The sequence below is a fragment of the Pseudonaja textilis genome, chromosome 1 (assembly GCF_049901715.1).
Source record: "Pseudonaja textilis isolate UNSWEBS1 chromosome 1, rPseTex1.2, whole genome shotgun sequence".
In the NCBI taxonomy this organism is placed as follows: domain Eukaryota; kingdom Metazoa; phylum Chordata; class Lepidosauria; order Squamata; family Elapidae; genus Pseudonaja; species Pseudonaja textilis.
The window spans coordinates 173312149-173329482 of record NC_141990.1 but is presented as its reverse complement, the minus strand read 5'-3'; the positions used below and the strand labels follow the sequence as shown (position 1 = coordinate 173329482).

General features: G+C 37.0%; 1 protein-coding gene across 6 annotated transcripts in view; it reads right to left on the bottom strand.

The window, feature by feature from the left end:
* Nucleotides 1-17334, bottom strand: part of RFTN2 (raftlin family member 2) — a 30072-nt gene that overhangs the window by 2181 nt on the left and 10557 nt on the right. For 4 of the 6 annotated variants that reach the window (XM_087919750.1, XM_087919751.1, XM_087919749.1 and 1 more), the window contains exons 7-10: nucleotides 15716-15834; nucleotides 12527-12630; nucleotides 5961-6039; nucleotides 1586-1868 (exon numbers count right to left, since the gene is read on the bottom strand). In XM_087919750.1, the coding sequence (XP_087775876.1) occupies nucleotides 1614-1868; nucleotides 5961-6039; nucleotides 12527-12630; nucleotides 15716-15834 (557 nt within the window). In that variant the 3' untranslated portion in view covers nucleotides 1586-1613. Of the gene's footprint in view, nucleotides 1-1202; nucleotides 1869-5960; nucleotides 6040-12526; nucleotides 12631-15715; nucleotides 15835-17334 lie in introns of those variants that run through there. The other 2 variants (XM_026696847.2, XM_087919746.1) reach the window with 1 other exon arrangement.

The window sequence follows — 17334 nt, the reverse complement described above, 5'->3', positions numbered from 1 at the left end:
TTTAGGAGTGGTTATAAAGATGCTATCCAATTCTCCGGCAAAAAGAAGAGACTCCTGAAAACAGACTTTAGAATAGTGGCGAATATCTAGGTTAGGTGTAGGATGAGGGGTGAAGGTGCGTTCTCCAACCAACCCACAAACTCGGAGAATGAGCCTTCACCTTCACAGTCTTTATAAGCTGTTTACTTGGATTCTCTGGTATATAAGAATGTTTTAAGTGCTCTACCTTCAAGTTTGTAATTGCCATGCAAAATTTCAGTCTTAATCCTAACAGTGGACTGATGTTACTGTAACATTCACTTGTGCAGTTTGATGAAAGAAATGGAGCAGTATATTTTAAAGCAACATTTGGTCCTTAACGTTCTGACCATGCCAGCTGAGGTTCATCTGGAGGTTTAGATGAATGTTTGGCATGGTGCCTAAAGCATTTGTTCACTCGGGAATGTTTCAATCTCCTAATTTAACACAGTTGGGGAGTCATCTGTAAGCATTTGCTGAAAAAAAGAATATGGTCTAACGCTGGAGTGAGCAGCTGAGAGCTCTCTGGCTATGATTGGACAAATTCCTGCTCAGTGATTACAGCAACAGATGGCCAGGAGTGTAGGAAAGACTGGAATTTGTTCACCTGTTTTCTAAGTTCCCATTGCAGATGGGAAATAGAGACTTGTAAATTTTTCTCAGACTTAATATCAGGACAAGGATAGAAGGTCTGCTTTCAATGAAGAAAGTTCCTTGATTAGACTATCATTTATTCATATATAATAAAAATAGAAGAAGTAAACTGAAAATCTTGTTAAGTGATAAAGGGGCTGACAGGTAGTGTCCAGAGCACAGAGAATTCATGCAATTTTCTTCCCTGGTGTATTTCAAAGGAAAATTCCTCAATTCACCCCATTTATAGCAGTAGTTAAATTCCCTTTCTGCCCACTCTGATCATTTTTCCTTCCCCGGACTGAAGCAATACGTGCTTTTCTTTTTAAAAAATGCAGTCGGATATGAAAAAATGCATTTAAAATTAATAATTAGCTTCATAGAACAACTCTCATGCCTTCCCAGGCATTTGGGTAAAGCTTTATTTCTTCAACTTCTCAACAATCTCATATTATAGAGCACTCAGAGATATTTCAGCAAAAGGTTTCATGATCACCATTTTAATTTTCGTATTTTAAAAACAGTAAAAGTGAAGCTCAGTAATTACACAGTTTTTTAGAAACCATTTTAATTTATTCTTAAACCTTGTTATGTTTATAACTGTATAGTATTATTATTGCATCATATTGTCTCACTGTAGAAAAGGTTATGCTTTCCAACAGGACAAAGGTCAACAGCTCATCTATAGCTGTTTCCTTTCCAGTTGCCAGGAAGATTGCAAAGAAAGCCACCTGCAGTTTATAGCATTGTTCTGGGAATGTAACATACCAATTCAATTGACCTAATGTACAAGTTAATAATTCTATAAATGCATTAGAAATAGTTCCATAGATTCCTCAATGCAGTTGACAAAAAATGACTTCAACATATACCTATTTGGTTGAGGAAATAAACAACGATGCGTATTAATATTACATTTTTACATTAAAAATACCTATGGGTTCCTCTTAATAATTTTCTGGTCACATACAAGTAACTTGAGTGACTCCATCTTCTTGGTCAAACTGTCCTTCCTCCAGTTCTCTAAGCATACCATCACTGCTCTTGAATGCAGGGAAGCTTCCACACTGGGCAGATTCATCTTTGGGCCAGCACTGTGGAGAAGGTACTATATGGAATTCCTCTGTAGGTTGCATGTGTTGGACAGGCTGACAAGTAGCTGTGTCTTTTCCACTTATGTTCAACTTTTCTTCTCCAAATTGCTTAGTATTTTTTTTCTGAAATAAAAAAGAACTTGATTTATAGTTGATATAGGCAGGGATCATTTTGAATATGAGCTGGGATTTTAGAATGGCTGGGTGGTAATTGAATTTAGATTTTTTTCCCCACACACTGGCTGTTTTTACAAAGCAAGCTTTGACATCTATTGTGTATTTCTACAACCAAATCCAATTATGGAATGTAGTTCCTTATCCCTGTCTTCATAATTATGTATAGCCAGCACAGAGCCCTGCCAAGTTCCCAGGAGACTGAAAAGATTTTAGATGTTGAATACAGAGGATTCTGCCAATGTCTGCACAGCATTCCTATCCTGTAGTTGGAATCAACCATCAATTCAACAGACTATAAATCTGGCACTCCAGCATAGAAACCCAAGTGCTACTGGATCCTTAACCTAGTCCTGTTTTGTATACATTAAACAATGCTTTTTCTTATTTTGACCTAACAGTAGTATTTGCCAAGAGAAATATTTTTAAATAAAACTCTAAATTAAGCTTCCACTGTTGGTGTCCAGTGTAAAGATTCTTTCATAGTGAACTTGATTCCTAGTGAACTTCATGTCCATACTACTTTATTACAAACCTTACAGGCTTTTGTGGGATGTTCTTTAACTTCTCTGTTTAGAATACAGCCTTGGGATTCCCTAATAGTCTCCCATCCAAATATACAGTAAATCAGGGTTAATGCTATTTAGGGCCTGATCCAGGATGAGGTTGGCTAGTTCCTGAGCTGCTGTTATACAAGGTTTTCAACAGTATTCTTGTTCACTCCCTCCAAGTTATTTCAGTAAATCACTTTCCCACCCCACTTTTTTTGCATAAAATAAAGTCTGAATTGGAAAGGTCTTTGAATTGCACAACACCTGCGATTTATAATTAAACAGCATTATAAACTGACATAGATATTTTAAAGAGCAAAATAGCAACTTTGATGATGATTGTACCCTTAAACAACTTAAATCTAAAACAATAAATTAAATGTTTGATGCATCCAAACAGAGATGCACCTATGTCATTCTGTTTAAATATTTGATTCCTAGTATTTTGTATAGTTAGTATTACTAACTGGAACTAAAATACTAATTTCTTGACCAAATGTTTTTAATGGTCCTTCTTTAATCTCTTGTTTCTCTCATCATAATACAGTCAATTCCATGACTTAGAAGCAAATATTTCTGTAAGAAAAAGTTTATCAATTAATACATTAAATGAGTAATAACAATATTATAGATTTATAAACTTGTTTTAATCAAGTAGGGTATTTCTACAGTGGTTACTGTATGTTTAGTGTATCATATTTTTAAATCCAAAAATTTTAAAGTTTAGTCTCAGCACTGACAATTAATTGATACAATTGTGGTGTCATGTTACTCAGCAAATCAAAACAGTCTGTTTAGAGCTGTGGTGGTGCAGTGGTGAGAATGCAGTATTGCAGGCTGCCAGGAGGTCGATCCTGACCAGCTCAAGGGTGATTGAACCTTTCATCCTTCCGAGGTCGTAAAATTAGGCCCCAAATTGTTGGGGGCAATGTGCTGACATTGTAAACTGCCAAAGAGTGCTGTAAAGCACTATGAAGCAGTATATAAGTTGTATTGCTATTGCTACAAATTAAAATTAATTAGAAAGAAATACTTCATTGAGACATTCCAGGAATAAAAGTTTCTGAAAATCTGTATGTATTTCTTTTTGAAGCAATGGACTTGGTCTACAACAGGGGTGTCAATCTCAAGGTGGTTAGATTTGACCTGCAGGGCCACCTGAGAAACAGTGGACTGGACCTCAGGGCCTCAACTCAACCCAGGTCGACAGGGCACTGATCTCCAGCCTTAGATTTGTGGCGTCACCTTGGCTCCGCCCCTTGGGTGTGTGCACAGGGGATGAGTGTGTGGGGTCTGGTATCCCTGGGGACTGCGTTTTGAGCGCTTCCCTTTCACCCAGGATGCCAGCCATTGCACACTTGCCGTCTCCTATGCACAAGCTCAGGAAGCGGGGCCAAAGCGACAGCACAGATCTAAGGCTGGCCACAGTCTGGCCCAGAGAGATGCCACCAGGTTGCAGATCAATGCCGCACCCGCACTAGTGTCTCTATGCCCCACTCACCAGCCTTTCACATGTGAGTGTGGGTATATGCACCCGTGGGGAAGAGGTGGGGCTCTGCAGCTCACTGTGACCACCAGGCTGGCCCTCCAAGTAGGTGCAGCAGCAGAACCGGCAGCAGGCAGAGACAGGGAGGCACACTGTGGGTCTACCAAGCGGTGGTGGCAGCACCGAGGTGCATGCACAACAGGAATAAGCTCTACATGCAGGCCAAGGCCATGAGGCTGCCAAGAAGATGACCAACAATGACCTGCTCTCCAACTGCAAGCCAAAACAAAGAGTGGGACAGAGTAAGCTCATCCAGCAGTCAGCATCACGTACCTCCCTCTGCCTCCATCTGCTTCTGATGCTGCTGCTGCACCTGCAGCTTCAGTGGCCAGCCAGGTGATGGCAGCGGGGTCCGGTGCCACAGAGTGCGCCAACTGAGGGGCCAGCAGGCTGCATGTGCAGCCAGAAACCATTGTCTCCCGTGCACAAAGGGTGGTGAGTGCGTGATGGCCGATGGTTTCCAGTTGCAGTCACCCTTCCCTCACCTCACCTCATCCCACATGATGAGCCTCCCACCCACCGCCCCACCTACCGGAGACACCTGGATTCCCTCTCCAACCCTGCCAGGTGCCCACAGGTGTCCCCCACAAAAATGTTGAGCTGGCCATGTCCTCCAGACCATGTCTAGTCAGCCACACCACACTGGCCATGCCCCTCCCCCCCAGCCCCTGGCAGACAACCACAATGCTGATCCAGCCCTCAATGATATCTACAAAAATGTGGCATGTGACCTGCTTTCCTGTCCCTTCCATCTGTTTTAATTTCCTTTGCTCCCACCCCAAGAAATATAGTTTTAAAATCAGGAGATCCTCCTAGGCTAAGGGGAAAGAAAAAAAATAAAGAGATGCAGGCCTCCTTCATGAAACATGAAATAGACTGCTTTTCTGCCCTTGCTTAGCATAATAGCCCACCCTCTTCAGTGGAGCTTTTCAAAAGAAGTTTGAGAAGGGAGGGGGCTGCCCTAGGGAAGTGATTGCTGAAATGAATATTCATCATTTCTGTAAGAATTCAAGTCATGCTTGCCCTGCATTTGCAAAATGCAACCTCTTAAAAATGGATGCTGCTAAACTTTCTCATATTCAGTTTTCTGTTTCTTTGGTGCCCAGACCAAGTATGAAAACATGTCATCAGCTTGCATTTTCCCTTTTTTTTCCTTTAAACATTTCCAGACTTTAGGCATTTTTAGTAACTTGTTGCCATGACTGCTTTAGGGAAGAAAAGAAGGAAACTGAGCAAAAAAACCCAATTGATCATTAACAGTCCTTTGTGGCTATTTTCTTTGATCCTTTTCTCTTCCATGAGATAAATTAACAATGCGGAATCTCAAAATAAAAGATATTCATAGGCAACTTGGCTTCCAAAACCATTAAGGGGGTAGGATTGGATGTGACAGAGGAATGTGCAGTGAGATGCCTTGTAAGAAAAAAAAATGTTAATCGGTTTTTGACCCTTAGGACTCTACACGGAGACAGTGACTGTAGGCCAGAAATAAAACAGTTATTAGTTTCACCACATCCTGCTAAAAAAGCTGAATACATAAGTGCATAAGGAAACAGACAAAAGATCATCCAAGGACATCACTTTGGCAAAATATTCTGAATCTTTCATTTTCAATGTCCTTTTTATCTCAGAAGGGAAATGGATAACAATTTGTCACATAGCTCATCCTAGTAATTGCATAACTCTACACAATGCACTCTTTATAATGGCATGGAAAAAAGAAGCGCTTTCAGTAATAATGGACTTCTTTCACAGATTGTCCTATAGGTGTTGCGGACTCTTGGGGTATGCCTAAGAGCTTCAAATGGTCTTGCAGGATAAACTCCTCTGAATTCTCTGATCTCCTTTGCCTTCATGAGCCCTTTGCCCCTTTACATGATGGGCAAGACACAGGAGTAGTTTTTAAGTGAGCAAGCAGGGATTATTTCAGATTGTGATTCTTACCTCAGGTATCTGGACAGCTGGGTTCCCCATAGCTGGCCGCTGAAGGAAAACAACTTGCTTAGTGGCTAGATTGCCTTCACTGAAACATTAAAAAAACTATTTTTAAAATTCTTTCTCTGGTTTTGTTCATATACTATTCTACAGTATTCACTGGAATTAATGAGGCTGAAACTAGATGATATTTTATTAGTGAGGTGCCACATACAACAAACATAGTTGTGCATGTATATGACACATTTATTTATATATTGCCTTCCTTTTAGTATCCAGCAAAAAAGACAGGACTCCTTTCAGTCCCATAAATTTAATTGTATGCTATTTCAGCAAGGAATATGCTATCAGGGCCTGTTGTCAGACGCCATTTCACTCCTATCTACAAAGTAATTCTTCTCAATGCTAAATATTGTAGCTATGATGGGTGGGATTCAACCGTTGTTACTACCAGTTCAGTGACTATGTTTTGCGCATGCATGCGTGCTTTGCGTGCATGCGCCCGTGTAAAAAAACACATGTAAGTGCACAGCATTTAAAAAGCCACTTTTTTGCTGCTTTTTCAACTTCAGCTGTGCCGTGGAAAGCAGCTGAAGTTGAAAAAGCAGGAAATAAAGGACAGGTAAGAGCCTGGGTGGGCAGGTGGGCCAAACAGCAGCAAACACAGAACCCGTTTGGTGTCTGCTGTTCTTCAGAGCTACCGGTTCTAAAGAGCCGGGCAGAACTGGTAGCTTCCCAGTCCTGAGCTATGATTTTATTTATACATTGTTCTAAAAAAATTTCTCCCTTAAGTTTTTTAAGTCAGCTGTCACCCCATCATATTTTCATTTTTCTGGAATAATTGAGGATGAAATGTCCTATACAAAAACAAAATTACAGAACATCAACATATTTTTTATGAAATTACTGACTACACTTTTCCAACCAAATTTTTCTCTTAATATTTAAAAGAAATGTACTTGCAAAATTTATTCAGAGGCAATGCAGCCTCTAAAATTACCTTCTCTTCAGTGTAAGAACAGCTAGCCATTCCCAAATTTGTTACATCTGTTAATGTAAATAGTACATATTTGGCTTTCCCTAATAGTAATGTGGTCAAGTCATATTTGACCTAGGAATTAGTGATCTTGATGAGTGTTTAAAGGCAGCCCTTTTGTTTTCATTAACATGTTTATTTATTTCACAAACATGACACATACACACACCTTATTATTACATCTGTCTGCTTTGAAAGAGCTTCCTTCATTCTAAATATTGTCAAATCACCTGGGTCCACATATGGTGCAAAGAACCAATGTAGTTTGTTTACTTTTGGTTTGGCAGAATATGTGAGCTTCATAGTTTTTAAGTTCATCCCAAAAAGTTAAATTTGCCCTCCAGGGTTTCCTTATGAAGACATACACAGCCTTTTTTTTTGTTGATTTGTTTTTGTTTTGGAGGAAGGGGGTGTTTTACTTTTGGCAACAATAGCAAAGTGGCTTGTTAAATCATCTTCCAGGATGATTTTTCATCTAGTCTATAGCCTTTGTTTTTCCTGAGAGCTTCTCATCAATGCAACTAACCAAATTTTCACCAGAATTAATTTTTTCAAGAGTGATCAAGGTCAATGCATCACCTATTCTGCAAACAGTGATTTAGAAGATTGGCTTAGTACACTGCCTGATATTAACAACAGTATGACCTGGCAATCAAATGATCAATCAATTAATCATTAGCTTTGTAAACATCCTGGGATTCCATTGAGAATGCTTATGAACGCCATTAGAAAGACAAGAGGAAAAAGGGGACTTCTCAGTTATTTTTCTGCTTTTTTTAACAAAAGAGTAAGGTTAAGAATTTCTCTGGAAACAATTCATCTTTCTCCATCTATTTTATGTTGTGACACCATAGAATCATCAAAGACATTAACTCATGGCTAAACTTTAAGTTTAAAGAAATGTCCATGCTGTAGCACTGAAGCTGCTTTAAAGAACAACTTTAAAATAGACCTGGTCTTATTAAAATGCTGAACACGATAAATGTCAGGGGATAAATTCACAATTGAACTGAATGAAGCTGGGATTGCCCTTGAATTTAAATGAAGGAGGAAAAGAAAGTACATTAAAAGGATCTGTTTTATATCTTGAATTTTCTTTTTATATTTTGTCGTAACAAAAGATATAGGTGGACGTGGATGAAAAAATGAGGAAGAAAACACATTGCTTCAATTAGATATTTATCATAGCTTTTGCCTTTTTAATTTGCTGCTTGCATGTTATATTTAATGGCATTATTGAACTTGTTCACCAGTAAGAATTGAATTTATTCATATTAGAATATATAATATTCTTATTTTCATATTGGAATAACTACAAAAAAAATAAATGCAGTGGCATAATGCATCAAATACATCATATGCTGTTTTGACAGGATATAGCACCTTGATTTCAGTTATGATCAGCTACTAAAGATAATGTGCACCATGTTAATGACTATCACACTAAGATGTCCAAATCCCTGCTGGCTGCTGACTGTTAAGGCAGATCTAAAGTCAGAGAAGCATTTGTACTCTTCCATCCATGTTTGACATCTTCCACCTTTCACTGTGAAGGAATTATACAATTTCCTCCAAGGTCAGGCTTGTGGACAAGAGTTGGGAGAGCCTAAGTGCTTTTTTGTTTTTTTACTTGCCCCTGAAATAGTCCAATATCCCTTTTCTAAAGCTTTATTCACTTGGGATTTTCCAAACCTTGAAAGGGTTTTCTGGAAAGTGGTATCCAAAGAATTCTATGGCCCATGGGCACGCAGGATGACACCCTAAGCTCTTCTTGCTACTGTCCCCATTTCGTGGGGGAAAAAAATCATTTTCTACTATAGTTGATTTTTGGTGAATCTGCTTTAGGGAGAGGACACAGGAAATCTTACTGTGAAAACAGAAACTCTTCTAATTGCAGGATTTAAAGAATTATTTTGGGGCAAATGCTAATATTCCTGTAATCCTCTGAACAAACTGTGTGAACTGATGCAAAAGAAAACTACTCTGCATTTAGCAGAAAGTAAAAGCTATTAATATTCCACTTGCGTACTGAGGTCAGAGTTCAAAGTATGTGGGAAAAACAGAGAACTGTAGACTGAAAAACATGTTATTATTTTTTTAACCATGTGAGCAATGTCTCATGACAATGTGAGCAAAAAGTGTTTCACACACATTAATGCAGCACTTCCTCAATTTTTAAAATTTAAGTAGTAACTATGTTTATAATTCAGAATCATTAGCAGTCTAAAAAAGAACTAATGATGATTTAATTAATTCAGTAACTTGGACTGCACTTTTTAAAACTGAACCAAATAACATTTTCCCCATTTATAACAAATTTCCCAGATGCGTCAGTACTCCCATTTAGCCATTAATGTGCCAAAGCAGGGTTCTAGGCTACAGATTCCTTTGTGCACAAATGCTTTGTGTATCATTCATGTCGCTGATCCAATTGCCTGGCAGATTCACAGTCTATAAATGAGGGCTGGAATCACTTGCTTTAAGAAGCCAATAAAGAAAGCTTTTAACTTTAACCCCCCCCCCCCCCATAGCTGATTAAGAAAGGCTGTTGACTCAACACATGTGCTTTTAAAGGAAGAAATAGATATATTGAACTAATTGTTGAAAAACCAGTGCTCAAAATACACTTTTATACATCCAGTTTCTGTAGATTGTTGTGTTATTTGGAATGATACACCAGTGATTTAGAAACTATGAGGAATAAGTGTAATAAGTGTCTTATTTATATTAATATTTGTTCTCTGTATAAGGTGAGAAGTTATCTATTTCTCGTCAGTTGTAAAATGGTCCAAACCTGGCTCTGCCAATTAGCTTGGGGTTCCAGTGGGGGAGCATAACAGTGGAGGTGGTTGATCTATTAACAACACCTCCTACTCTCCCCTCTCCATCCTGCTCCTGGCCTCACTGTCTTTTAATTGGCTTGTAATGTTTGGATTTTGTGTTGCCTTATTTATGTTTTTAGCTTACATAGTTTTATCTTTTATATTGTAAGCCGCCCAGAGTTAACTTGATGGGCAGCCTATACATTTTATAAATAAAATAAAATAAGTCAATATATTTAAAAAGAATTTTATCTTTGGGAGAGCTTTTTGGAAGACTAGCTAGAAAAGCAGACTTAATTTCCTTTTAAATATGCACAATTTCCTCTTTCTCCTATTAAATAATTATGTTCAGAAATCTTTGGTTCATAAGAAATGAATGTGTTTTTTGTGGATTAGTTTTTCTTTATTTGCATATGATAAAAATAAGTTTTGTATTTGCATTGCTTTTTTGTATAATAGTTCAAGGGACTTCAGACTAGCTGAGCTGTTTAATCCAGTTTGATATAATAAAATATTAGTATATGTGAAATTAAGAATACGGTTAAAAATGTATGTATGTGTGTGTGTGTGTTTGTGTGAATATGTGGACATAGGTGTGCATACTGAATAGCTCGTTCACATGTGACTTTGGTCACATTTTGCAGCTGTGATGAGAGCCTCTACCCCTCTATGTGTAGGAAAGTTATAGTTCATGATTCTCATCTATCTTCTTATGCTTTATTTTCATAAAGGATTGCTATTTATTATTACTCCAAAAAACACTATACAGCTTTACTTATTCATTACTACTGCATGATAGCTATGTAATGACTCAAATGCTGTTTTCTGCAACAGTCCCTTGGTTATAAAAGATTTCAAACTTCCCTTTTTCCCCTAATGCCCCTTCTGCTATCTACAAATACTCAAAATAAGGATGGAATCTATGAGCTGAGTCTATTTGCCTTCATTCTATATGAACTAAGCTTGTTTTTCTTGAAAGATATGCTATTTGGTCTGCAAAGATACTGATTGGCATAATGGAATAATACTGTATACCTCCTGTTAACTTTTCTCAGTTGATCACTTTAGTGTGCAATAGGCAAAAGACGCGACCCTAGGACATTTATTTCATTCAAGCATTTCAAACTTTAAATGCTCATCTTTAGAAAATACATTAAAAGTTATTTTTTAATCTGTAGATAAATATTTCTAAGATATTATTTTTAAACAGGGAATTCAAAAAATGCTGTTATCCCTGTGAGAAATAAAATAAAAATACCATAGCACTGATACTACTTTTCAGTTAAAGAGAATTAGTGCAGGGCCTAGGCTAATTCTCATGAATCAATTCCAAAATTACTCTGCCCTCCAACAGATTATATGGAAAGATTTCCCCCCCTGTCTATCTCTGCTCAATTGTTACTGAAGTAATGGGCCAGCTGCCTCAGAGATAGATGTTTAACTATATCATAGAGATTGTTTAATTGTGCTACCTGATGGTTAAATACCAAATAGATGTTTAGAAATCTGCTATTGGTTACAGCTGACCATTTAAATCCTATGCAGACATTAAAAAAGGAAAAATCACTAATGTGGAAGATAATACAGATACTTGCAAATATTAAGTCTTTCTTCCTGCAGACAACTAAACTATTTATTGTGTTCTCAGATGGACACTTGAGTGAGATGAGCATGAATATCACCCATAAATACATAGGCCAAGGAGATGTCACATATTCCTCTCTTACTGCCTGTGTAGTTCTGCATCATTCATGAAGCATTCCATTTATTCTCATATTTGCTTTACAGGTAGTCCTCATCTTATGACCACAGTTGAGTCCAAAACTTCTATTGCTAAGTGAGACATTTGTTAAGTGAGCTTTGGCTCATTTTATAACCTTTCTTGCAGAGATGGTACTCAGCAGGTTCTGACCAATTTTGGAGAACCAGTACCAGAAATTTTGAGTAGTTCGGAGAACTGGCAAATGCCACCTCTGACTGGAGATTTTACAGTATCCTTCCCCTGCCATGCCCACAGAACCGGTAGTAAAAAAATGTGAATCCCACCACTGCTTTCCTGCCACAATTGTTAGATGAATCACTGTAGTTGTTAAGTTAGCAAATCTAGTTGTTAAGTGAATCTGGTTCCCCATTAATTTGCTTGTCAGAAGGTCATAAAAGGTGATCACATGACCCTGGGACACTGCAATGGTCATAAATATGAGTCCTTTGCCAAACATCTGAATTTTGATCACGTGACCATGCTGCAATGGTCATAAACGTGAAATGTTGTAACTTTGAAGAGTCATTAAAGGAACTGTTGTAAGTCAAGGACTACCTGTATATTCTTGTTGTGTATTTAGCAACTAGTCCTCAGCTTCATATTTCAACAAGCATGTCCTAATTTAAGCCATCATTTTTTTGTTTTGTAAACTGATAAATTTTCAGTTAATTTCTCAAATTCAACTTTCTCAATGATCCACTCAAGAGGAAAAATGTAAGGCTAGTCGCTGATTCAGCCACCATTCTGCAAATCTCAAATGATGGTCTGAATTCCTTCCCTCAGTCTTTCAAAATCATGCACAAGAATACCAAAACCTCATGAGATTTCCCATACATATATATGTGTGTGTGTGTGTGTATGTGTACACACACACACACACACACACACACACACACACACATATTTTAGCCCCCCTTGCCTTAGGAATAACAAGAGAAATTGTTATTTCATCTACCTGTCCAGTCGGATGACAGGAGTAGGCAACACACATGTTAAAAGCCAGCCAAATTCCGCCAAAGTGTGCAGTAAAGGACCATAATCAGTTTTGATTTCACTGCCCTGTTAACAAAAATAGATACAGAAATATATATGTAAGAATAGGGTAAGTATTTCCACAGATTAATCACGAGATGTGGAGAGGAAGGAGGGGAAACCCAAAGGTCCATGCATATTAAAAAAGGATTATTAATCATTAACATACAAAAAATAAGAATAGTATACGCCCATGCACGCACAGACATGCATATACTTTTCCTAAAGAAATTCAATTCCATTAAGTTTAGTTCCATTTTATTTTTAGTATAGACCTGAAAACACAAGCCAAAACTTCTGTTCATTTGTGGTATGCATGCGAAAAGCTGATTTTATAATATTTACTATAGATAAAGCAACCCAATGCTGGTCTAATCAGAAATGAAATCCCGTTCCTGGAGTAGCAATCTTATTTAGTTTTGCAACACACTGGAAATTACATTAATATATGCTTTTAATATCTTACAACTTATCAAACATTTTAAAAGTTACGGTACACATCATTTTCTTTTCCATTTGTTAAATAATCATTTTGTTTCTATAATAGCATAACAGTTTTTAAAGATGTTATATTACATAAATATTATTATTACTGGTATGGCCTCAAAAATATTCAAATTACATTGGGTCAAAAGATTGTGTGTGTGTGTGTGTGGTCTTGAAATGTTCTTGTTCCTCACAGCCCTTTCTCCCTAATCTTCTCTTTAGTTTCTAAATGTGATTGAACCTAAAGTACATATATATTGTGACTTTAATGATGTAAGTAAATTAGCAAGCTAAGTACAAAGAAGAAATTATCTGTATATAGATACAGAGGACTTTTCCCTCTTAAGAGCTCTAATTCATGCAAAGCCATTTCTGCATAATTATTGGATATAAAACAGTATTTTTAAAAAACTGAGAAGCTTCTGTTGCAGCCATGTCATTACCATTGAGCTACTTTTTATCATAAGAAGGGGGGAAAGGGGGGAAAACTTCATCTGTCCTTCATCTGCACATGGACATTCTCTAGAATAGATTCCCCCCACCCCATTGGTGGGATTCAATTTTTTTTACTACCGATTCCGTGGGCATGGCTTGGTGGGCGTGGCAGGGGAAGGATACTGTAAAATCTCCAGTCAGAGGTGGCATTTGCCAGTTCTCTGAACTACTCAAAATTTCTGCTACTGGTTCTCCAGAACTGGTCAGAACCTGCTGAATACCACTTCTGCCCCACCCCCAATTTATTCCTGTCTCTTTCTGAATTCCAAAAGCCATAATACAACAGTTGTCTTTGTTATTTGAAGCTATAATCAGGGTTTGGCAACTTCTAGATGTTTTGGACTATTTCCCAGCTCTCTTAAGAATTTCAGTTGAGGTAAATTGAAATTTAAAAGTTCTGAAGTATCCATTGTTTGTCCCTGACATATATGATACAGTGATTGCTGAGATCACATAGCAATAGCACCTAGACTGATATACCGCTTTATAGTGCTTTACTATAAGTGGTTTTACAGAATCAGCATATTGCCCCCAACAATCTGAGTCCACATTTTACCAACCTTGGAAGGATGGAAGGCTGAATCAACCTTGAGCCTGGTGAGATTCTATCTGCCAAATTGCAGGCAGCCGGCTGCAGCAGAAGTAGCAGTACTGCACTCTAACCACTGCGCCACTGAGGCTCTTTTTAATTATAATGATATAATTAAAAACTAATCAAAGAATCCCCAAGTGATTCCAGTTGTCAACACTTACTAATGGAATCACTTGGGGAACTGAACCGGTCAGCTTTTTTGTGTGGTAACTTCTATGAAATGAATTCTTCCAAGTGGAGATGATATTGCACATATGCGTTGTCGGCGAATGGCCTCTCCTTAGGCAAACTTTATGACAAAGAGTCCTGCATTACAAAATATAAAATATGCAAATCCAAATGGAGGATGCTTCTCAGCATGAAATATTCAATACACGTAACACAGAAATGGCAATTTAGTAAATCCTCTATTTAACAGAGCTCAGTGTAATTTGGATTTAACAGACATAATATGCTGGATCTGAGTTGTTCCAACAAAATTTACTGTATAAGAACAGACTTTCCTACCTTTTACTGCTAACAAGAAGGAATAAAGCGGGGAATAGAAATTGAGAGACTAGAGTATAGAACCAGACATCTTAACAAAGAGTGGATGGTTGAAAAGATGAATATGGGAAGCCAAAGAACAGATGATCATCTGAGACTTGTCAGCTTTGTAAATCTGATAACTATAGGGAGGCCAGTAGCTGAATTTGGTTGATGGAACTTCCTTTTTCTGCATGAAGACCAAAAATTAATCCTTTCATGAAGTCTTCCATGCATAAAGGGGCACCTCACTTGAATCAGAACCAATGCTGAAGTTGCCCATTTTAAGTTCTGGAATATGCTTTTGTGTCTAGAGAAGCCAATGCACTGGTTTTAGTGCTATGTTTTTCTTTCTAGTACAAGAGAAGGAAAATGACAATTGTTTCATACTTCCAAATTTAGCCTTGTGATTCCTTTTGTTTCCCCCTTCAATCTACCTCACCATTTATATAAAAGGCAAACTCCAGGGTGCAAAAATGTTAGATAATATTGTACAGTATTTTAGACTGTTACTGTCATCACTTTCAGGAAAGTACATCTTCTAATATAAAAGTCTGTTGTTGAGTTTGAAAAATCCCATTTGGATTTAATTCAACTTTAACAGAACCACTTGTTTCATTTCTTAATTTGAAGATTTCATTTATTTGTTTATTATTGCAAACTCCTGATATTAATTTGTTTGATGATTTTTTAAAATTTAAATAGGACATTATCTTTAATGACTGCCTATCATCAACATCTTTTTAGTTGTGACAACCACTCCTACCATTGTTACAGTAAAGATTTGGCCTTTATGGACACTAGAAAATAAAGATATATACAAGGAATGATTACCTAAAATGATAATTGAACTGTGAGTTATTTTCTGCTGAAACCTCAAGTACGTTTAAAATTACAAGAAATCACAAACTCACTCACATATTATTTTTCTAATTGTGTACTGAGTTTATGTAAACCCTTGAAATTAATCAGGAAGAATAACTTAAATTATCAAAAGCAAAAATAGGGAATTACCTCAATGACAGTCCATTGTTCTACAACAATAGCATCATTTCCTTTCCTCTCCGAACCTGGAAACCCCGGTTCTTCTTCATATATAAATAACCCTTCTAATGATTTGGGCCCAAAGTCAGCTGGAGAAAGAAAAGAAAAAATAAATGCCATTTAGAAAAATATCTAAATTTTATAGTACTACACTTATGTATTAAGATGAGTATGCTTTCCTTTTCTGTCTCACACATGATCATTCTGATGTGCTTGTCAATGGACTGAATTTGGTAAATTTATATTACTTACTTGCTTACTTACTTACTTACTTACTTACTTACTTACTTACTTACTTACTTACGCAAGTTTAGACACTGTCTATCTTACTTTCTAAGTGACTGTGGGTGGTAAGTTTTTTTCCCTGTCAAATGCCACATATCTTGGGTTCCTATGATGAGTAGGGTTAGAATGGGCAGAAATGAGGTCAGAGCCCAAAGTACATTCGGTTGTTCTGCCCCCCCCGCCCCAAGTTGCCTTTTTGACATATTATGCATTCATTACTAACATCATGCTCAAATAATATACGTGTCTAAATCTTCTGCAAAAGCTTTTCAGACTAGGTTGGTTATCTATTTTTGAATTACACATTTCTAAATAATAATTAGGGCTACTAAATCTTGAATGTTAAAGACTCTTTGTTGCTATCTAGCAGCTGTTTTGATTTTTTTTGGCCCCAATCTGGTTGTCCTATATTCAGCTATTTTCAATTTAAATTTTGGTTTGGTAGATGTAATATAATGAGAATATGCAGGACATTTCTTAAATGCAAAATGTATCTGACATCCTCATTTATTTACAATAAAATGGCAAATAATGTGCAACAGCAAGGCAAATTCTAGGTCAACCTTCTTACCTGCTTCAAACAAGTCATCTGATCCTTATTTTATTTTTAGAAAGAATACATTTTAAAAATTCAGTTTAAAAGCAGACAGCATATGTTAAGAATCCACAGTCCTCATCTGCATCTGTGAGATTTATGTTTTAGTTCATTTCTTAAATCACTTCAGGTCTAGTTTAGCCTTTAATATGAAATTCAATTATATTTTAGAAACTAAATAGTTAAGATTTAAATAAGAGTAAAATTTGAATATATGTGTTTCTTTTTTCTGGTGGCTAACTTTAAAAAAAACATGTTGAGTGTGATTCACATGTTTAATTCTTCCTGTAGAAACTACTTAAAATAGGTAAGCCAGCTGCTCTTGTAATGTAATAGGGAGTTCATCACATGTCATTTCTTTTTAACAAAAAATTTCCATGACAGCAAACATTTCAGATTTTTATTTTTGGTTATCTTTTTAAGCAATTCATTTCTAAGTGGAAGGCCAGATCAATATGGGAACTTAAACTTGACCATTCCTACAGAGAACAAATTGGAAGTTTGAAAAACTGCTTAATCTTCTCCAAGGCTCTTTGTAACATTTTTCTGCCCAACTACTGGTAGTGTTTATTTTTCACTCCTAAATTAAGGGTGAATAATCCTTCTTTCTCTCTTTGATTCTCTCTTGGTGGGAGGAAAGGAAGTGAGACTTCCCCTCCCCCAGCCATTCTGCTCCAAACAGTTGGTTCTCTACTGTGAGAAACAAGTT